At 44.8% G+C, this 23,406-nt stretch overlaps 1 protein-coding gene across 2 annotated transcripts in view; it reads left to right on the top strand.

Annotated features, from left to right (window-relative positions):
- Nucleotides 1–23,098, top strand: part of Sqor (Sulfide quinone oxidoreductase) — a 29,336-nt gene extending 6,238 nt beyond the window's left edge. The window contains exons 1-10 of one of the 2 annotated variants that reach the window (XM_075692847.1): nt 1,416–1,486; nt 1,888–2,082; nt 2,770–2,940; nt 6,241–6,294; nt 7,405–7,599; nt 8,289–8,507; nt 13,263–13,449; nt 20,438–20,505; nt 20,596–20,774; nt 22,477–23,098. In XM_075692847.1, coding sequence (XP_075548962.1) covers nt 1,888–2,082; nt 2,770–2,940; nt 6,241–6,294; nt 7,405–7,599; nt 8,289–8,507; nt 13,263–13,449; nt 20,438–20,505; nt 20,596–20,774; nt 22,477–22,537 — 1,329 coding nt within the window. In that variant the 5' untranslated portion in view covers nt 1,416–1,486 and the 3' untranslated portion in view covers nt 22,538–23,098. Of the gene's footprint in view, nt 1–1,415; nt 1,487–1,887; nt 2,083–2,769; nt 2,941–6,240; nt 6,295–7,404; nt 7,600–8,288; nt 8,508–13,262; nt 13,450–20,437; nt 20,506–20,595; nt 20,775–22,476 lie in introns of those variants that run through there. The other variant, XM_075692846.1, reaches the window with a different exon arrangement.
- The last annotated feature ends 308 nt before the right edge of the window (nt 23,099–23,406 follow it).

Below are 23,406 nucleotides of genomic sequence, written 5' to 3'. Positions count from 1 at the left end.
TGTTCTTTTGAGGGTGGCGCTGTTGCTAAATGTGAGTCTACGGAGCGGCCAGTGGCATGTCCGCATGGGGACGCTATTGCTGGGCAGTTTATTAATTTAGTAATTTCATATCTATTTATTACACACTACAGACCCACTACCAGGGCAGACAAAGGAAACATTGACGATTTGGATCTTACAGAAAGATTACGTAATGTGAATATTTGGTGCAATTATTAAAAGGTTCCGGTATTAGGCTGGTCCCACCTCCCCGTGTTGTTTGCGGGGAGGTGGAACCAGTCAGGGCTGCCGTTACGCAGTTTTTATACTGCCATCCCCACAGCTTATGTGGATCAGTGTACTTATGTGGTAAATAAACTTCAATATTTAGGTGCAGGCTAAAGAACCCCAGGTGGTCAAAATTAATCTGGAACCCCCCCCCCCCCCCCACTCCCTACCGTGTTCCTCGGAATTTAATTACATTAATTTTTACTTTCCATTAGCGGTGTTTGCAGCATCTTGAAATATTTTTCTGCGAGCTTGATACATTCAATTAGGGACTAAGGGAATTTGGGACTGGGCCTGTTCATGAATGACCGCTTTGCACCGGTTGAAGTTTTCATTGCATAAATTTCGAAATTGAACGTCTGCCTCCAACCTTACGCGAAGCGCTTACTCTTAGAAATGAGAACTTGAGAAATGAGAAATGAGATAAAAGTAATGGCGCGTGTAATATAGCCTACCTGAAATATATTTCTCGGTGTTGTAGAGCAATGTAGAGCAAATAATGATTACCTAGGAACCAATTTGGCGGTCAGTGTGGTTGGCGCTGAGGCAGGCCATGCATGCCGTTACGCGAACGCACCGGATACAAGTCTGTGCTGACTGCCAACCGTACTCCTTTTGTTTGGCACCTGTCCTTCGAGCCGCTTAACTGAGGTCAGCCTGAGCTCGTCCAAGCGTCCCGTCTCGGGATCATAGAATTGCAGCGTAATACCTTGTCGTGACATCAAGAGTCTCTATACTTATACTCGTTAGTTTATCCTTATCCACGTAAGCCACAGGCGTCTGTGTACGGGTTCACGTAATTCGATTAAAGAGGTGCGTACCACTTCCAAGGACTGAATGCCTGCAGTCCCTTTTTACTAGATTCCGTCACACGTATATAAACGGGCTTATTAAAGGTGTCCGCAATAGTTCGTGCTTGAATAAGGACGAGCGTAGCCTGCGATCTGGCAGCACCGTGCTTGGTGAAGCGGAGGAATTACTTCGTGGGTTGCAGTAAAGATAACGCCGAATAAAAGACGCTTGCTTCTTTGGCTGGCGTTATCTAAGAGAACACTTAAAGCGAGCTGTTTATCGATTAGCGGAGAGGGAGAGGAAGGCGTTGGCACGCTTAGTTGTCTTAAGACGCGCCGCTTTGCACGTCGGGCCTGCGACCTGTCAGCGCCGGTGTTGTGCTTGCGCAGATCCTGCGCCTTCCTCCTCTTGGACAACCTCCGTTTTCGTAAGTGGTAATACCGGTAATACTCACTGCTTGTATCCGTGGCGTCAGTTCGGAGTGTGTTAACGTTGCGCGCAGAATTGGTCAGCCCCTTTTGGCGTACAAGGTTATTCCGCTCGTTCCGCAGTTTGTCGAGACAACCGTCGCAGCGTTGAGCGAGATTGATATCGGCCGTTCTCAACTGGTGGAGCAGCGCATGCGCAATGCGAAAGACTACGGTTCTGTTCCTACGGATGGCAAGTTGTTTTGTCGTACGTTCTCCATTTCCCGCTAGCTTACTCCTAATTTCTATTTAATAAGCCGTTAAGTTCCACCATGCCTTCTTTGGCATCATTGTCTGTAAGCTTTATGTGGTTTTATAATTGTGCTATCGCAACAGCACATTGCAACCTCTTGTTTTGCAGATGATGCCTCGGTCCTCCCTGAGGCGCTTTATGCGCCAAGTTCGCCTCTACTCTTCCAAGGCGGCGGAGAGCGGCGGTGGAGAGCGCAGCTACAAGCTGCTTGTTGTCGGTGGTGGATCGGGCGGCATCGCAACGGCTGCAAAGTTTGCATCCAAGCTGGGCAAAGGAAAAGTCGGTGTTCTCGAGCCCCATGATGTAAGAGGAGCTGCTTTAGCCTATAATGCTGTGCACCTGTCTGTTTTCACTCGTAATTGAAAGCTATGGCCACTGAGCACTTCGATCTAGTTCGTGAGTGACGCAGAGCAAATCATATGTCATAGTGTGTAGTGATTATACGGCGCACCGCTAGACACAAAACAAGCGCACCACAAGGGCAGTGCACCGAATTCCAGAAACAAGCGACGAGTATAACTTTCTTTTTTGTTGTTGTTCTTTTTCTTTTCTTGCCGTCCCGCCGCCAAACACTGATGACGACGATGCATTTCGTCTACCTTCTTCACATTTTAGCGCTAGATTTCCGAGAAAAGGTGTCATGCAAAATTATATTTAATACTACGGATCAAAAGAAAGCAGTAAACAACTGAGATATGAACGGTGAGTTGGCGATAGTTTACATTCTTTCTGTAGAGCATGTTGTTTTGCTAATTAACCATTTACTCATGTGGTTTAACGCCGATGCTAATTAACGTAAATGTGTACTTAGCCGAGCAGATTATTTTCTTCAGGCAGGTAAATGCCATTTCTACGAGTAGTCGACCTCTTATAGTAACTTTATTTATCTTATCGATCACTTGCTTGTGTACTCCTGAGCTGTGCGGTCACGATCTAGGTGAATTTACGAAAGGAACATATAGGCTATTCTCTGTCGTATTTTCTCGCAAGACGCACTGCTACCAGCCTCTGTGGACGTTAGTCGGCGGTGGCATCAAGCAGTTGTCCAGCTCCTTCAAGCCAATGGCCGACGTAATGCCCAGCCAGGCCGACTGGATACAGGATGCGGCCGAAACCTTTTCGCCGCAGGAGAACACCGTGGTCACCAAGCAGGGACTTAAGGTATGGGGTTCGATGTTTCACACACATACGTAAACTGCACACTCTTTTTTCGTGTACTCGACGGGCCCGAGTTGCGATCAGGGGGAGGGGAGTATACTTGTTTCCCCAGTACGCATTCAACAATTACGAATGAAAAACACTGTGCAAAATAGAGAAGCAGACAATGCTAAAGAATGCAGATACCTACAAAGAATGTATGTATTCTTTATAGGTATCTGCATGCTTTAGTATTGTTTGCTTCTCTATTCTAACTATTACGGGCGAGGACGAGAAGGGAATGAGAGGGTACGCTAGTCCGTGCCAAGATATAGGTTCTTATAAAAGGTTTAATTCCTACGTGTGGATCGTACTGTGACGAAATATTGTTCACCGTCTATTACTGCGATAGCAATTGCACAAACGGTCGAGGCGGATTCGTGCCGTCGTCGCCGCCGCCGCTGTCGTGCGTTCCCGCTCCATGGAACACGGCGCACGTGCAGCACAAGCGGCGAAGGGTTAGCCGAGCGTCTCCAGCAACGCGAAAGACGCTTTTGGCTGCGAGAACGGCGGATCGAGCTTGGCCGACCGTCAACGTCAAACTCAATCCCGTCTGCGGCGGAGCCAGGGACGCGTTTCTACACCTTCCGCTGCTGGCGTGAGCTTACAGTGCGAATGCAGGCAAAGTTGCCGCGCGACTGGTCGCTCGAAGCACTTTGCGTTTATTCGTGGGTTGCTTTCACGCTCGCAAAAGCACTTTTATGTAGCACGCATTGGGCAGCAGAAAGCTGTATCGGGAATTTTACCTGTTGCACCACCGCAATTGTCTCATTGACACTTTTCATCTAATTGCAATATTTGAGAAGTTGATTAAATAATTAGGACTAATTATCGAATTAGGCGGAATGCACAAAATAATGCGAGTGTCTCCAAACGACGGCAGACAACATTACCTTGGTTCTGTCCAGCTACGTGGCATTCGCATATTCTTTTAAACTCTGGCTAAAGTGAGCTGGGACGGCCTGTGCAAGCACACCGGCGTCCCCCCCCCCCCCCCCCCCCCCCCCGAGCTGCTTTGTGCATGCTCTGGCCTGAGCGTAACGGTAGTAAACTCGGCATTAACGTTATGCAATACTGCACTGAGCGCTGACTAACGACACTGGTTTCTCGTCGACCTCATCTCGTGCAACCATTCAGATGCAACGCCTGCAGCTCTGCTGGCGGCTCTCCCGATCACGCCAGTGTTCTCATCTTATTAATTAGTTTATTAGTGGAGATCCCAACTTCTCGTACGTTGTCTATTCGCCCTGCGTTCTGTGCGTAATTTGTATATCGTCACAGAAAATATTGAATTTGGTTGCTTGTGCGACGCGGCGGGCCGTGTAGTCGGTGTTTGTTTCGAAGAACTTTCTGTGGGCCTAGTTGGTGCATACTTGACAAATATTTTTTAAAGCGCAAACAAGAAACACGTCGCAAGAAGAACGTCAAACACAGGACAGGCGCGCTGTTCTGCGTATGACCTTCTTTTTGAGACCTGTCTCTTGTTCGCACTTTAACAATATTTATCAAATTTGTTTGTTTGTTTGTTTGTTTGTTTGTTTGTTAAATAGAAAGCATGCGAAAATCGGAAAATTATCTTGCACATTGCAGTCCATTCGATATATGTATTGGGTATTTGAAACGCACTGAATGCATCCTATTTCAACTTGTGTGTACCACTTTCACCAGAAGGCCCCGATCGTTGTTGGCGTGGGAGACAGTTCCCGAAAGCTCCGCTTTGTTGCTTTGGTTTCAAGCGTAGCGAAGCGTAGGGCGCAGTTAAAAACTTGCAAGTTCGCACGCTGAAACAGTTGGCGAGAGAAATGAACTTGCCACCAGCAGGATCGCAACCGCGTGTCCTTTGGACCGTGCGTCCACGTCGAATAATCGTGATCCTTAATCCGCGGCACCTTGGAGAGCAGTATAGTTAATACCCGTGTGACACGGGCGTTTGGAAGACCTTCCAACCGATAGTCAGTTGACTCAAAGGTCAAGTTCGAGCTGCTACGCGGGCGGTTTCAAAGGCCGCCGAGTCAATAGTCTATCGAGTTAACGGAGCACCCTACAACTTTATCGAAATCTCGATGGCCTTTGAGCAACGGAAGCGGAAGCAGCGCGAACATTGCCCTCTCGTTCACAGTGTGCTCGTACTCACGCTTAGAAAGAACAAATCAAACCAAATGCTCTAAAAATGCTATATATGAGTGTTATTCATTATTGAATAAAGTGTTTTTGCCACTTGACATGTGCGAACACACACCAAAACGGCAGCCGCAGTTTCGCTACTCAACAACTTAAAGACTAAACATATATGTATGGCAATGTATAAACAAATTTTTTTAATGTATAAACAAACATAAAAGAAATTATAGGGCTTTTAAATGGTTTTTATGTTATTTAACTTTTCGTGACATCAAAGCGAAAATAAAGATCCGCAAGCGCCACACAATTTTGCGAGATACGCCTGAACCACTCAACGGCTTTTCAAAAGTGCCGTGTAGCAGCGCGACAACTTTGAGTCGATAGAGTTGTGGCGTTTCAAAGGCCGTTGACTGGAAGGCCTTCCAAATGTGCCCGTGTGACACAGGTATTATTGACACACGAGCCGGTCACCACTCCACTGCTGCGTAGTATTCCTGCAAACTAAGCACGTAGCCACTGATTTCGCCGCTTCTTTATTGTTCTGTATTTACCTCCTTAATTGCATTAGAGTGTCACGTCATGGTTGGACAAGAGCTCCTCGGTATTCAATGAGTGGACACAGTTACAGCGTTCATTTTGAGAAGACAAACAAAGGAACAGAGGGGCTCAATTCATTCTTACTGATTCGTCTTTTCATCCATTTATGTTTAATTTTCAGTGCTTGTTGTACAGTTAAATGAAAGCGGCTTACTCGGCTTTATCATTTGTTAGCTCCAATCATCTAGATTTGGTTGTTTTCCATGGTTTGACTGGTAAATCGTGCGAAATTATAAACATTTTCATCGCTTTCGGTTTGGTGCGATTGGGCATCTCATCTTACGTAGAATTTCTTGTGCTGAAATAAGCTGCGTGCTTCTGCTTTTTTTTTAAGTTGGTGGAGTGTCAGCTCTGCATACCTAAGTGATGTAGTCGAAGGAGTGCGGTGTTTTTGAAGCTGCATTTTACAACTTTTTTACCTTCCTCCTCAAGTATATTGGGAAATAAACTTCAAACTTCCGAAAATGAATGACTACATTAAACCATAAAGCACAGGTGCTTTGCCGGTGCGTAGTTCTTACTTCTTTCTCCTTGTTTTTCTTATAGATCAAGTACGACTTCCTCGTAGTAGCGATGGGAATCCAGGTGCGGTTTGACTTGGTAAGAGCGCTATTTCTACAAGCTTTTTTTTATTTATGTTCCTTTAGTTCTAGTTTTTTTTAGATTTATTTTGCGGGAGGAACTGTATACGGCGACTGATTTTTTTTTGCACTTACCGATTATATTTCATTGCTGCATTCCTCGTTGAAGGCATGGCAGCTCAGTGAAGGTTGATTGGAAGAATGTAGTCCGATTATGCCACATATCGAATAGCGACGTTTCATCATCATCTTCATTATCATTGTCATCATCATCGTCATCATCCGCCTATTTATGTGCACTTCAGGACTAAGGACTCTCTCAACAATTTTTAATTACACCTCTCTTGCACCAGCTTATCTCGCCTTATGCCTGCTCATTTCGTAATTTCATCACGCCACCTAGTTGTCTGCCTTCCACAACTGCGCTTACCTTCCCGTTTCATGGCACCCATTCTGTAACACTAATAAGCCACAAATTATCTGCGCTACGCACTACATGTTCTGCCCAGTTCAATTTCTTTTTTCTGTTAATGTTAACTTGAAAATCGGCAACACCAGTCTGTTCTCTAAGCCACACTGCTCTCTTCCTGTTTCTTAACTTCACGCCTAACATTGTTCCTTCCATCGCTCGTTGTACGCCATTCAACTTTTTGGGACTTCTTTGCTAATATCCAAGTTATACTGCCTGGTATATTAGTACAGGTATGGAATGTTATGAATCTAGATTTGCTCAGGACCGCTGTAAGCTGTCAATCATAGCGTGGTAATGCTCGAATCCATTTTGTGAAAATAGTGACCTCTGTATGCTACGTCCACACCTCAGACCTTGCATCGCGTATACTGTGAATATCGCGGCTCAGGTAGTTCGCGGAACAGGTTAGTGGAAGCATTCGTGGCTATACAGAGACAGTGTGTATTGAATTTTATTTTTCCTCATTGCGCAGTTCAGGCGGGGAAGCTTTGCTACTCCTTGCGGCTGCCGAATTTTGCATGTCGTTCCAGTCTGGCTATGGCTTTCTCTCAGCTTAATTCATTTTCGTTGATCGAGTTTATTTTGTGATTGCGCTTGCGCCCTAATAATTCGGTTAACGTATTTTTTTTCTTGCTTCTCCTCGCTCACGTGGCAAAGATCGATGGCCTGGTGGAAGCCTTACAGACGCCTTACGTGTGTTCCAACTACTCGTACAACACGGTCACCAAGACGCACCAGGCGATGCAGGCGCTCAAGGAAGGCAACGCTATCTTCACCTACCCTGCCACGCCCATCAAATGTCCAGGTGCAGCGCAGAAAATAATGTACATCACCGATGCATACCTCCGAAAGGTGCGTACGTGCCATCTCATTCTTTCTCAATTTGTTTGCGTGCGATATTCCCTCACCGATCCAACAGTCGTTACTTTGCGTGCAGCATCCCTGCGCGGCGAAATAAGTCGGCCCCCGATAAGAGCGCGACAGAGCTCTGCGTAGGGTGGCAGAGCGAAAACTAATCAGGTGCATGCGAGGTTGGTTGTGCTTTCGTAGCACGTGGCACTACACTGTGCTTTTGGGCCGCTGCAGAGATAAAGTGAGATGAGAAGAGCTTTGCACATGTTGGCCTTGTTTTGCGTCCACATCTTTGAAGGTGGTTCCTGCTCAACGCACAGCGAAGCCTAAACGCATTAGCATAGCGACAGTGCTGCGGACTCTGAAGCCTTATACTACACTGTGCAGCGCAAAGTTAAGCGCTGTACTTTTTCGTCAAACGAGAACAGTTTGCTGCGTAATAATTATTAGAGCAATGTAGGGTGTCATACGATGCCAGAAGGTGTTTGTGTGTTCAACTGCGATAGCTCGCGATAACGGCGCTTAAATGTCGTCGACGGTGTCGCATGTTCTGTACAATTTTTTTTTCTCTCTCGAGACGTGGTTGTAATTAATTTTTGTGGCTTTACAACGAAAGCTCTCCAAGTCCGGTTGCACCTTCCGGGAGTTTCACGTAATTGCTAATCTGTGTTTTCATGTTTACTGCCCAGGTGGGGCGGCGCGATAAGGTGGACATCATTTTCAATACATCCTTGGGTGTGATCTTCGGTGTGCGAAAGTACGCCGACGCCCTCTGGGGTGTGGTAAAGGGACGTGGAATCGCCGTTAACCTGAAGCACGAGTTGGTCCAAGTGCGGCCGGCCAAGAGGGAGGCCGTCTTCCGCTTGCTTGGCAGCACAGCTGATCCGAAGGATACCGTCACCTTCAAGGTGAGTATACGTTCACCCCCCCCCCCCCTACAGATAAGAGCTCCATTTTGGCTGCATTTATGCCTAGACAAAATTTATTTACTTTTCGTGTGCTGACCGCGGAGTCGACTATAAACGCCAAGCAATACGATTCCTCGCGAGGGAAAGTGAAGATTAGAGGTATTGTACTGCAAAGGAACTAAACGCCTGCCGTAAACAATGTGATATAAAGACGCAGTACGCAAGGGTGAAAGACTGGTTTCACTCTCCGGTCGGCAGACGGGGCCACCGCCCCTTACGCTGAGAAAGTTCACATAATGCGTTCGTTGTCGCCACAAATAAGTTATTACTTAAACTCTCCTTGCCTGTCGTCGCGATTTCGCGACTTAATAAATTAAAATGGAACACTCAAGCGAGAGAAATCCCCATTTCGACCCCATGTGTAATCATCTCAGACTCAGAATACAACGCTTTTATCATGGTGCTTCCGACGAGGGTAGACATATCAAAAGCTAGTGCGGCTGAATTCATGGAGGGGCGTAAATTGAAGTCTCTATCTATGCAGTACCGACTGCCACAAGATGCGAGATGGTTCACCTGCCAAAGCTGCGTTTGTTTATTACGAGACCATGCGAATACAAAGTCATTGTCTTGTGCTAGATACCAGCTTCAGTTTTCTTTCAGCAGGTTTACAAATCTCACGAGGCGCAGCAAATGACGCGAGAGTATACTTTCATGTTCTTAACTCGCATACAAAAGTTTTGCAATATGAGTGTTTTTCTTCAGGCAATGTAATTCAGGCTATAAGAGGTTAGTGCGGATGAATACGCTGTGTTCCAGCGACTAATTAAATAGTGCAAAATTCAGCTACGGCAAATTTGAGCGCGAACAATCCAGCAGTTTCTCTCCAAGAGCACCCTTATATTGATGGAGCATTTCGTTAAAAAAAATTCTGCAGGGCATCACGACACAACACGGCGTCTCTTCCGTCAGTTTTAATGTAAGAACAGGCGCAGGCACTTTTTCTAAGCAGACGTCACACTGCGACACATGTTGTAGCAAAGTGCCTAGTTGGCGAACTTGCCAACTCCCGAATTTTTCGTAATGTTCTCGAATTTAACCTTGTTTTACGATTTAATCAACGTTGCGTCAAGATTTACGAAAAAGTAATTTTTTTTCATAAAGTGTTCGTACGTCGAACTCCTTACTTCCCGTTTCAGGCCTTCTGACGGCAAAAGTATGCTGGAGGGATACTTGCTTCGAGCAAATCTATACAGGTTCTTGAAGCAGATGAAATCGGCAACATTTAGGCCGCAGAAAAGGCCACCGTGTTCTAGAAACAGTTTGTTGCTTGTCATTATTTGTTCCAAGGTTTTAGCTGCTGGGTTTTCTGAGTCTGAAGTTAAATTCATGTTAATAAAGTACGTATGTACCCTTAAAGATACATTTGCTCATAAAAGCTTTAAAAAAATTCATGATATCTCGTTTCTCCCCCCCCCCTCCCTCTCTGCTCGCTTTTCGTGGGATTTTATGAATTTCCAAGTTCACAAGTTGGCAAGTATGCTAGTTAGCAAGAGCAACTGTACAGGCTGAAAAAGGACACTAAATGCCACACTAAACCCACCGTATTCACTTTGGATACACAGTGGAACAAGTCTCATCGTGAAGCGACGACGACGATGATTATGGTGATTATGATGATAGGAGAATGTCATTTTAATTGGGGTGGTGGCACCACACTTTTCCTTTAATACTTTCAGGAGCATTACATCTTTAAATACTTTCTACACTAAATTACATTATTCACACTTGGAAATCCGCGTCTTTGCGCGTTATCCCTCCCTTAAGAGGCAGCTTTAGCTCGGGTGCCCCTATCTAAATACATGTAAAAGGAGAACTCGTTTTTCTCGGCAACCACTGCACCAAATTTGACGAGGTTTGTTGCATTTAAAAGTATAACTTAAGATCTAGTGACGGTTAGTATAGAATTTTTCAGTTAGGTCGTCAATGTTTTATTAAAAATTGGGAAAAATCGAAATTTTTCAAGAAACGGTACCATCAAGCTTACAGCTCTGTAACTCAACAACAAAAGATGATAATACAATTCTGTGAATTGCAACTAATAGTGCATCTAAAGCGGACAAAATTGATATGTTACACATGAATATAAAAAAATTCAATAATATGGAAATACAGCTTTTGAAGAACCCTTGAAACCAACGTTACAAATTCAGGTAAGATGTAAAATGATATATCGAATTTGTCCGCTTTGAATGATCTAATGGATGCCGTTTACAGAACCGCATTATCTGTTCTTGATGCAGTGCAATTAATTTGTAAACTTCGTGCTTTTACTTTTTTAGAACGGTCGAATATTTGAAAATCTTTTTCACAAAATTCAAGCCCTAAATCGAAATTCCGTTTCCAACAGTCACTAGAATTCAACTTTCTCTCTCAAATGCAATAAATTTCTTTAAAATTGGTCCAGGGGTTATCTCAGAAAAACGTTTTTGCGTTTTACATGTACTTGAATAGGCCGCGTTGGAGTTGGGCCCGAGCTAAAGCTTCCTCTTAAGCCATGATGATGACTAATTAGAATTAAGCCATGATGATGACTGATAGTTTCTAGTCGCGTCCTGTATGAAACGGTCCGACGACAAATAGTGACCTTGCCTGCTTTCATTAATCATATTTTACTACATCTCCTGCAGTCTAGCACTTGAGTTGAGTTGAGTTGAGTTGTTGTAGGCTACTGGTGGGATTAGCCTTGCAGTTGCTGCCGGCAATTGCTCCACCGTAGCGACACTTAAAGTAAATAAATCACATAATCAGACACAGACCTCCCAATTACAAATGGTCACTCCTCAGTTCACCATGTGGAAGCCAAATCCGTGTCCTGTAGGTAATTTAACAGAAGGCGAGAGACCTCCTTCCTACACAATCGGTTCCCGCGCGGGAAAACAATGTCCTGAAGAGAACTGTGAGGAAGTCCTGTCTAGCACTTCTCTCTATTTTATATTCGTTCCCTTCATTTAAACAGCTATCACTCTACCGTAAACTTACTTATGTCTGTAACAACCCCGGTTCCATCTCTTCCCTGCATCTTTTTTTTTTTTTCACCAATGCCTTAAACGTCTCTTGCCTATCTCACTGCTGACCAGTCAACCCTCCCGTCAGCTTTGAATACCAGCGCTGCTTGAAGGTGGACGTTCCATGAAGTACTGACCGGGTGAATATCTTAGCATTTCATTGCCACGTGCTGAGTCGTGTCCGGACTGTTGGTGCAGCTTGGTGCAGCAGACACGTGCATCATCCTGTTGCGAGTATTTTCTCCTGTATGTTATTGTGATCAGGCAACCAGATCGCGTCTCAAATAGCAAGGCACCGCACTTTGTGTTATTGTACAAGGTTTCTCTCCAAACTTCTTGCTTGATGTCTTTGTAAATCTTCATGGACATTTTTGTTTCCATGCTTTGCATCCAGTTTACGTTTCTGTTTCTCTCACTTTTTTTTGCATGACTCCGGGCTATCTATCTGCGCTTGTTTGCCAACTTTCTTGACCACAGGATAGAGAAGAGCAGCACCTGTCGGCTGAAGAGGACACCGCGGTTTATTAACGCTTATCGGTGATCCCTAATGAGGAGAAATTTCTTTCACTTCGGTGCATTGGAATACAGGTCGAGAGCGCTCGGTCGCCAAAATTTCGCTCAGATTTTGCTTTGCGGGGCCGGTGACGCGCATTGACCGCAGTCCAGGGGCGGCGATATCAACCAGTATCTTGATTCGCGGTAGAGTGTCGAGTGGAGTAACGTTCTCGAAGACTGAGATAAATTTCCTTCGGTCTTACCTTCGGGCTCACCTAAACGCTCACGTGCTCTCATATCCATGCATCTATCCCATGCATCTTTTATCAACTCGAGTGTTGTTCCAACTTCTCCTGCCGCTTTTCCTCTGTACGTACCTTGAATAGTTCTTGTAACCTCATCACCGGTTACCAAAGGAACTTCTGTATCCCGTTCATCCCTATGTGTTATCATAGTTATGTTGCTACCCTGGGTACTATACAGTTCAGGATAGAATTTCTCCGCAGCCTTAACTATATCAGCGAAATAGCTGATGATGATGCACTGCCTATCTTTCACTACATACATCTTGTTCTTTCCGATACCAAGTCTTCTTACTGACCTCAAGCTACCATCATTCTGCACTGCTCCCTCAATGGTCTGATGTTATAATTTCGAATATTACTTGCTTTCTTGTTTATCAGCTTTCAGAAAATTCGATCTTATCTCTTGAATTAGATACTTTCATCCTCTGCCTTTTTTTTTTATTAGGTTCGTTTCTGCTTGGTGGAGCTTGCCTGTTCACTGTCTTGGTGTCTTACCTCAACTTCATTTGCGCCCCCTGAAATTATTCTACTTAAGGTTTCACTTATTCCTTCTCGGCTAACTTCGTCGTCCTGTCTCAAAGCCTCATATTTGCTTGCGAGCGCACGCCTGAATTCGGCCGCTTTTAATCCGACTACTTATAGGTCAGTCTGTTCTTTCGTGGTTAATTTTCCCCTTTCCCTCTTCACGTTCGCAGCAATTCGATGAAGTTATTCATCGGCAGAATTTTTTTCTAATATTTATGCATGCACGTCACTTGATAGTGATCCGTATTTATTTGTCCTTCTCCAAAATTACCTGCAGAACTGCATCCGTGTACCGTCAACCTTTGCCCCAGTAACAGTTAACAACGAATTGGCGTTCTTTCTTCACTAACGCCAACGTGCAGTACAACATGCTTCACGTGGTGCCCCCGATGATGCCGTCGGCGGTGATCAATACGGGGCCCTCGTTCGCCGATGCTGCGGGATACCTGGACGTGGATGGTGAGACGCTGCAGCACAAGCGCTACCCCAACGTATTTGGCATCGGCGACTGCACCAACGTGCCCACATCCAAGACAGCAGCCGCCGTTGGTCAGTCTAACCCCATCAAGTCGCACTTGATTGCTGGAAGGCTCGTTGGGATGTTTTCATTTGCTTACTTGTGGGCTTTTACTTTAGCTACCGACCGGGATAATGACTTGCCACTTCGTTTGTGGTCCATTTCAGTGAAATGATGATCGGGCAAGTAGATACCAAAGGGGCGTCATGCAGCGAGAGCGCTTTTTCTGTTTAGTAAACTGCAGCAAGATGTAGAGCTGGGTGACTCGAGTGCATATGCTTAGTGTTCACAGTGCAAAATTCGACGTAAACACCAGAACAGATGCGAGATAATCGCTGATTGCAATTAACGTTTAAAATTGACCTCAAATTCATTTTATTCAGTATTGAATATGGGGCTGAAGAGTCCTCTGGAGATGTTGTAATCATATCTCTAATCAGAGGACAGCACCATTTGGTTTCAATGCTCTTTATTTGATGGCTTTGGCGTTGATCTGCTTAGTCGGCACACGGACAACGCTAAGGCATAAAAGAGCAGCTATGCTTCGCGGCCTCCGCTGCATTCGAAGTTTCTCGTGGATTTGGTCAAGTGGTACAACGAGCCTGGGCTGTACCTTAGTTTACTAAAAAAATAAATTCATAAGCCGTATAACTTACGCATTCCATTGTCCCGCTGCGAAGATATGCTGAAAATGATGAAGTTTTCTTATCGTTATACGATGTTTTGAATATGTAGGTCATGGGGCAAGTAATTTATTACATAAGGTAACGTATTTGGTAGCACTTGTGTTTAAATATCAGCGCTGCTTGGTATGTGCTGTTCTCGTCTCTGCGGTTCGACTTTGCAGCGCTGCTTGTTAAACACAAGAATGATATTCCCACTAGTCCCAACGCAAGCCTTAAGCAATGTTATTTAGAACTGCCTCTTCATCCAAAACAACTTTTTGTTGGTGTCAGAAGCAAACTTTCCGTTTACAGGAAGCTCCATTTTCGCGCCAGAGAGCGCCCGCTCAGCGGTAGCTTCTTTCAGCACATATGTGGTGTTTCTATACGTTAGGTTGATGGAAAAGCGAACAACCTTTAACCCTGGAAATTTTTATTTCGCAATCCGAATCTGCATTCGTGTATTTACATTACGCAAAAGTGACTTCACCAGCCACTTCCTCCTTATAACGCTTTCCTGTTCTTAATTAATTCGTTGTGTATGCATTGTCATCGGGTACCTGTGCCGTTGTCCGACCGTCCTACACGGAGCGAATGGAAAACAGTCGCTGGTAAAGCAGGTGGTGGTTCTCACGCTCGGTGTTGCAGGTGGGGGTCTGCTTACCCGTCTGTTTTTGGGAAACGTGAGCACGTTCTCTGATTTCCCAAGAAGCCAGACGCTGCAGGTGAAGTGCTTCGTACAGCGACGCGAAGCTGCTATATAAAACGAATGGGGAGGCGAAATATTGTTCATGCTTCATACAGGACCACCTTGCTCGTACTTCATGCTCGACGATATAAGAAAAAAAAACATCTCAGTAACGCTGACGAAAGCAGCGCTCAACAGTGGTAGAACAAGGGATGCCCTTACGCTAGAGCCAACGTTTAACTAGGGGACTTGTATTCCCGGATGACCTGGTATGCGCCAACGTTTCGACAACGTGTTGAGACGCTGTGTCTTGTTTTAGATTTCACCTCTTTCGGTGAATATCTGTCTTTGGATAACGGGAGCAACGAGAAATAAGCATTTGAAGCTAAAGCACGTAACGTAACGCACTATAAGCTAACGTCAGCGCAGTCGATCTCGCAGCTCTGCTATGAACATAGACGTATCTATCGGGAGGCGGGGGGGCGGTTCGGTTCAGGGGGCACTTGCCCCCCCCCCCCCTCCGCGGCCAAAAGTGCGTGACAAAGTATGTCATTTGCCCCCCCCCCCCCCGCTTTTGAAAGAGGGCACTGGCACCTTCGGATGCACGCTGAAAAGTCCATTGAAACTACAAGTTAAGCTAAATTTTCTTTATAAGTAGAGTGACGACATGTTTAATGCTTTCCTTTACTACGCATATATATCCTTGTTTGGACAACGCCGTCTTTTGTGCCTTCGCGGGACGCCCTGTAGCGGACGACGCGCGGTATTCGCTATACACGCTCGCGTTACGAGGAGCGCCTGCCGCTGGGCAGTTCCCGCCCTAACAAACTGTCAGCTTGTGCAACTTGCATCGTGCCCAGTTTTTTTGGGCTGCTATATCCGTATTCTAAAACATACTCAGCTTGTTACATTTAATCTGTAGGTGAGGGGGGAGGTCCGGGTAAAGTGTTCTAATCAGTCCCGCGCCCAACGACTCGTATGCCTTATACGGCCTGAAATCGTAGGGTTATCGGATGATGGAACTATTTAATATTTGTCCGTTGCACCGTTGCACTCTCAGTATCTTATCACCATCAAAAATCTAATCAAACGTCTTACAGTTGTAACTGCCGAATTTCATCGTTTATTCACGACTTATCGTAGATATTCTCCTGAGAATGGCATTCGTCGAACTCGCAGAGCCATTTCAAACACTGACTTGAATTTTTTTCTAGAGACATGTGTCACTCCTGACTGACGATTTCATTGTGAGGCTGTCTTTAAATAAGAGCTACAATAATACTCCCAGCAGGAGCAAACGCAGCAGATATTTCGTATATTGAAAAATGAGGGCCACTTTTGGGTGGTGTGTGCCGAAAATTTGCACTGTGTAGGTTGCTCATGTACTCTGAAAACAGTAACTGACTCGTCGTGTTATGCCCATTTTTATGCGTTATACACGGCATTTGGTTGTTTTTCCCCGGTTTCCTCGGTAAAATGTGCGGGGCACGGTGTTTGTATTTATTCGACGTACGAAACAATGTTCCGAGTGGCAAGCGATGTATGTTTATTCTGCGTAGGTTCATTGCAGCTTTTGTAGAAAGGTACACATTGAATCGTTCCAGAGTGTCATATTGCCGCTAATCTAGATGTTTCCTATATTCCTAAAGCAACGCACGAGATAAGGACGTGAAATTCCGTGAAAATGGCAAAATTCAAAGCTCAATGCGTCGCGAAACTTTCGTTTTCCTGCTTGAAATGCAAGTGTCGCAGATAATTGCTAAATCCTCGTTCTTTTATGAATTTTCATGAAATATCTTCAGTCACGAATTACGATCGACTGTCTATAAATGTGTGAAATTTACGTAATGTTAACCCAAAGTGGGGGCTGGAGTCGCCATATAGAAAGCAATTCAAGTCGGAAGAATGGCTCTCTGCATTTTATAATCACCCATCAAAATTACATAGTAATTAAATAATCATTTATTGTACAGTCAGTCATGCTATGTTTCTTCATTAAATATATTGAATCACCCGCTCGAATTAAATGCACAGGTTAATTATTGGGCACTAGCATTACAACAAAGGAAGAAACAACCTTTCACGATTACTACCGAAACGCCCCACTTCAACCGTCCCGTCAAAGACGCTAGTGCCTTTGTGAAAGCGGTCGTGTGAAGCGATACATTTCACTCAGAATTAAAATGGGGTGTGCTTTAAGAAAGCAGAATGTTCAATTTGTTCAACTCTTAATGTTCATTGTCTATTCCTTGCAACTACTGCACAGTAATGGCAAAAATAAGTCGCCTCCACGAACGTGTGCGCCGTGATTGAAGGGAACATTACGAGATTCGTAGTTTGTTTCTCTGGTGTCATCAGTGAGCTAAACAAGGGAACTTGTTTATATCTACCGAAAATTAGGGGCATGGTATGTATTAGGTGTATTCAATGTTCCAAATAGGAGAGTTAAATGCGCATTTTCCAGTAGAATACGTCTGGAAGTGGTGCACAGCGTTATTAGTCCGTCTTACGAGCGCTGTAAGACTTAGACGGCTACGCTGGCATAACTACAACTGCGGTCAAATTTTGCGACCATAAAGGGAACAATACACCAAATTTATGTGGGCTGGTAAATACGTGTTGATCAAATACAGCGTTAAAGAAATCGTAAGCAAGCGTTCGGAAGTATGATGCTAGTTCTATTAGCTAGGTTTCCCGAAGTCCCTGGAGAGCTCTGTGTTTCAGATATTTTATACTTTGAAGAAATAGGCAGCATTTTAGGTGCAATGTGTCGCGTAGTTTTCACCTTTCTGGGTTATTTATAAGAGTCACGAATAATTATTGAACACTCATCTTTTTTCTTCTTACTTTTTCTTGCGTAATATATTAGTTTAGTCTCGTGTCCTCACTGAACTAAAGGAGGCAGCTTCGTTATGTTTGGTAACTGTAAGGACACGTTAATGAGTGATGGGGAGGTGAAGTTCAAAATAGAAGGGTAATTGAGGCTTTCGCAATCAGTTACGTATGCATGCACTCTAGAATGTTTGAGTGTGTGTAATTAACGGGGAAGAATTGAGCCCGCTACCTTGGCAGAACTATAAAAGCCGCTAAGACCAAATTTAGCGGAAATTGGTGGCACACTATGGAAACGCTCTGTGTGAATTCAAATGCGGTTGGATCAAACACAGCCTTTGTACAAAATTCCTATTCAAAGGTTAGAGCGTGTGATATGGCCGCTATCAGCTATAATTCCCAGTGTCCCGAAATAGCTGTAGTTTACAACAGGTTTATATATTGTGGTAAGCGGAGGGGGGACATCGTAAGTGCAATGTGCGACAATATGTTCACGTTCCTGGTCGGGTTATAAGCGTTTTTCTTTCTCTATTTTAAGGCTTCATAACACATTCCGCCTTAGTTTCAGTGATGGCCTCGGTGAATTAAACAAGTCGTTTTATTTTTATTAGACGATAATAAAGGGTAGCAAATGTACATTCTTTATGTGCGCTGTACTGTTGTACTCGGCGAGATCCGGGACCACTGTGGAGCAATCATTGCCTTTTGTCCCTGTATCTTATCTTGAGATTTTATATGGTTGCGAGAGATGAACGCAAATTCAGATCATTTTTCGGGCCCCCATGGTTCAGCATGCTTGATTTGCAGGATATTTCGCTTATTGTAATAGTAATTATGCATATATACATATATATATATATATATATATATATATTATCTCTCTCTCTCTCTCTCTCTCTCTCTCTCTCTCTGTGTGTGTGTGTGTGTGTGTGTGTGTGTGTGTGTGTGTGTGTGTGTGTGTGTGTGGAGAGAGAGAAAGAGAGAGGGGGGTCAGATGGTCTGTGGTATTCCCCTCCCCCCCTCCGCATTCTAGAAATAGCTGGTGCGCCACTGGCTATGAAATGACGTTTAGCCTAAGTGCAGTCTCCGATTCATGGCCACAAACTTGTGTGTTCATAAATGAATACACTGAGGGCTTGTATTTCATCAGTAATGTACAAGAGTCAATGTAGAAATAGTGTATAGTAATGCTCAAAGTAAGTTGTCACCAAGTCTCACAAATGCTGCTTTTTATATGGCCTGCAATACGCCAACTACCAGTCAAATGCTCACGTGCCCCGTAAGGTAAGCTAGCTTGCCTTGCGTGCTAGGCTAGAGCGCCACATAATAGTTTGTTACTACCTTCTTTAAATATTTATGCAGCTTTTAGTGTACTAGTGCTGGATGGTGCAGCAGAAAATATTGCCGACAAAACACACCATTTTTTTAATAAGGCTAGATGCACTCTTTCTGTTGTAGCCACAAATCGTTGTTACTCAGACCAAGAAATTTCTGTAGACACAATGACAGGCGTGATCATTTCTTGAACGTGAACATTATATTACAGAGTTACTGTGGTATTGAATTATGGGGTTTTACGTGCCAAAATCACTTTCTGATTATGAGGCACGCCGTAGTGGAGGACTCCGGAAATTTTGACCACCTGAGGTTCTTTAACGTGCACCTAAATCTAAGCACACGGGTGTTTTCGCATTTCGCCTCCATCGAAATGCGGCCGCCGTGGCCGGGATTCGATCCCGCGACCTCGTGCTCAGCAGCCCAACACCATAGCCACTGAGCAACCACGGCGGCTGCCCTGGGGTTCTTTAACGTGCACCTAAATCTAAGTACACGGGTGTTTTCGCATTTCACCCCATCGAAATGCGGCCGCCAGAGTTACTGTGGTGTTCATTATCGGTGACCTGGTTTACCGCTACAAGGCAGCCGCAATGTCATTACTGTTACCTCACTGCTGACTTACTGTGTGCGCGAGATATTTGAGGACATCACAACTTCAGGAACTGGAGAAATCGCAAGCAGGATAAGCTTACAGAAAACTCATTTGGAACAGCTTCCTATCGCATGTTCGTTTTCCTTGCCATTCCAATTTTTCACGGCATGCTTAAAAAAAGCCTACGAAATATCTATTGTGCGCTACATTGTGGTGGCTTTGCTGCATAGCACTCTTGCAAGCAGGAGGAGAGGGTCCACGGTTCTCCGTTGAGTCGGTGGCGTCTGGGGACAACGCATATATATATATATATATATATATATATATATAGTGAGAGAGAGAGAAAGAGTTGTAAATCATGAATCCCGGACTTGCAGAGGTGTGACTTAATGCTATCGGATTTCTGTCCCATTCAGCGCTAAATTGCCCCTGACTTACTCTCAAGTGTACATGCCCCGTCTGTGAAATCCGCGAAATTAAGACGCAGGCGGCCGAGCTGGGAGAGGGAAGCGAGCTTCCAGAGGATTAGGGCACCTGGAGGTGGAGAGGAGGAGCGCACGGCGAAGTGAAAGGAGGCGAAGCTTCGCGAAGGAGGAGGGTAGGCGAAGGGACGCTGGGTTCACCTCCTCTTGCAGTCGCTACGGGCCCTGTGTGCGCTATGGATGTTCTGGGTTCGTCTCGTGATGGAGATGCCGAACGCCGAGTGAGAAGGACGGAGCAGTAACTCAAGCAGCGGCAGACCGAGCGCGAGTAGACCGACCCCAACTAAGGGGACGCGGTTTACGCGCAAGCTTAGGCGAATAGCACCTGTACACTTGCGCGTAACCTGCTTTCACGAAGTGAAACGTCACTGTAAGTTTTCCTTTCTTGGCTGGAGTTAATTTTGTACTTTCTGGTTTCCTTAACAGCCGGCGAAATCGGCATACTCCGCAGAAACCTCACGAGCGTGATGGAAGGCAAGGCACCAACCAAAAAGGTACGTGAATCAATTGCTCAGACACAGGAGCACGTTTTATGATCGTTTGCCCGTGTTCTTTCTCTCTGACGCGTTATTGTTGCCCCTCAGTACAATGGCTACACGTCGTGTCCGCTGGTGACCAGCTACGACAAATGCATCCTTGCTGAATTCGACTCCAAATCGGAACCGCTGGAAACTTTCCCATTCAACCAGGCCAAAGAACGCACCAGCATGTTCTACATGAAAAGGGACATGCTGCCCTTCATCTATTGGAACCTGTTCTTGCGGTGAGCGAGCGTCTCATGACTTATTTCTAAGCTCGCGAGTGGGCTTCTGGGCTCAATACAGTAGCTCTCAAAAAGGAAATAGCGCTTAGTTTAGAGAGAGAGAGAGAAAGAAACGTTTATTGTACGAAACAGTGTCCCGAGCGAGGACGGGGATCACCCTAAGGTGGGAAGGCTCCTTAGTCCAGGAACCCTCTGGCTTCGACTGCCCTCTTGGCCCTGGCGACGAGTTGTCGTTGGTCTTCCAGGTCCCCGAGGGTTAGCTTGGCCTCCCACGTTTCGAATAGGTCGTTTGATTCTATTGCTCGTTTTGCGTGCGTCTCTAGTTGCATTTCGCTGCCTTCCTGCCAAGATATGATTTATTTTTAAAGATATCTCACCTGTTTAAACGATGTTACCACTAACTGCACGACTATGATGGAAGCTGTCGGGTTACCAAAAACCCTGCAAGTAGGCTATAAGCACAGTGCAATCAATGGCAATTGTGGGAAGATGCACACGCCTGGCACCTTCTGATTATAATCTTTATTTTTTTTCGGACAAACTGCGAAGAGGCATATAGGTGTGTCTGGGTGACAAAATTTATAAAAATATTTTTGCCCTATGTACTGGCCTAAGGTGAAGTTTGTTGGTTTGCAGTAAAAAAAGTGAAATCAGGTCGTTTGTAGAGCAAAGCAAATCTCTGTTCTCTTAAGCTCTCTCGCTGTGCATCGCTTGACTTAGATAAGCCTAAGTTAGGTTATGCTCTCATCTCGTCTTTTGTGAAGGACTGAAGGATATGAGGCAGAATGCGTTGTAAATCGTAAGCAGTATGGTTGAGATGTCCTCTAGCGACAGACTGTTACTGTGCTGCACATTCCTCAGCTTTTCTAAGACTTGCAACAATAATTTCTCTGTACGTTGCACGTCATGCGCACGAATTGAGGCAGGTGCATGGTCATTTTGGAGTGCCGTAGCTTTGTAGCTGATGCCTTGCCTTGAACTTCGTTTGCCATACGAGTGAGTTCAACGAGCTCTTATGTTGTGGTCGCTCAACGTGAGGTAATGTCCCAACCAAGCTTTCATTTGCTTCAGCACCCCGCACCGATGTAGGAGCTCAGCATAGGTATGGGTCCAATTCGCAACAAGCGACCAGTTCTTTAGAGACAAAAAAAGATCAGCAAAAATTAAAGGACGAGCGCACGTTGACACAGCCACTTCAGTAAACCAGACATCCGTAAAAACCGCAACGCTTTTAATTAGCTTAGCGACTGCGAGAGAGCAGGGGGTTGTAGTGAACACAAGGAAGAGCGGTAGGTCGGAAGAGCGTGACTCTGATCTGTTACCCTCGCTAGTGTAAAGGAAAATGGGAGATGTAGTAACATAGGGGGGGGGGGGGAGGAATGAATGGAAAATCGCAGGTGACGTTGCAACACTACAATGAACTTACCTGCGCAGAAAGTGAACGAAACAAACTAGGGTTGATATTCGGAAAATGTAACACAAGGATTAGTTCACAGATGCACTCTATGATATGTTGAAAGCGTATCTTTTATAGGCCTACTAGTTGACAAATTCTTAGAAGCTTGGTCTTTCTTTTTGTTGAAGATAAGAAAGAAGAAGCTTTCTCTTTTTCTTTTTTTCCTTAAGTGACTAAAACAGTGTTTTGAATTGCGTATGATGAAAGCTTGCCCGAGTAAAGTCTAAACTTTTGTTTCTTTTTCAGTGGCTACTGGGAAGGCCCCGGAATCTTCAGAAAAGCGCTTCACTTGGGATTGTCTAAATGAAATTTCGATTGTTGTTTTGTTAACGTATGCGTGTACTTGCAGTGCAGTGTTCTACGAATGTTCGCCTTGACTACAAGCAGGCTCTTCTGGTTCTTACTGTAGCGTAGAGGTGTAGCGGATACGCTGTGCCAATTTTGGCTGTTATTGCGCCACATTGGTTGTCTTCACAGGCTACGAAGACTGATTACACTCCCATATTGATGAGTAACGGAAATCATGTGGTGTACACGCATTCCATCAGAAAATGTCGCATAATTCAAAACTCTGCAGAAGGTTGAAAAATATAAGTTCCGGTGGTTTGTATTCAAGCTTTTTTTTTACAATAGGCATCTGCATATTATCAGGTTTTCCGTGTAGTGTAGTGTAGTGTAGTGTAGTGTACTCAGCGTTCTGTGCGGTGCCACTATGCAACTCAGTCACACGAGCGGTTAAAGCCTTATATAGTTGTACAGATTGTTATTCGTGCGCTGTTGTAAAAATTAGCTTTTCAATTCTTCGTTCACCTAAGTGCTTTTTGTTTTGTGTTTATGAAACACGAGAAATAAAGAAGCTATTAAGGGTGTTGCATTTATCAATTCCATAGCCTCCACATTTAACAAGTTGTGCTTTAAATCGCAAATAATTTCTTTAGAAGCTTAGCAGGTTGAAAATGGCTAAATGCGAGAGGGCGTTTCCTTTTAATATTCTGCTCTCGTTTCTCAGGAGGACTGCCTACTCTCTCTGGAAGATGTGAAGGTCTGTCAGGGCATCCACTCGCAGCTGTGGCTTTGGAAAAAAAAGAAAAAAAAGGAGGAGAACGTATAACAGTTTTCTACCGTTAGCCTCTGCTCAATCCGTAGAAATCTGGATGCTGTTATGACATGTATTCT

This window comes from Dermacentor variabilis, chromosome 5 (genome assembly GCF_050947875.1).
Source record: "Dermacentor variabilis isolate Ectoservices chromosome 5, ASM5094787v1, whole genome shotgun sequence".
Lineage (NCBI taxonomy): Eukaryota > Metazoa > Arthropoda > Arachnida > Ixodida > Ixodidae > Dermacentor > Dermacentor variabilis.
This window is presented reverse-complemented; position numbering and strand designations above follow the sequence as displayed.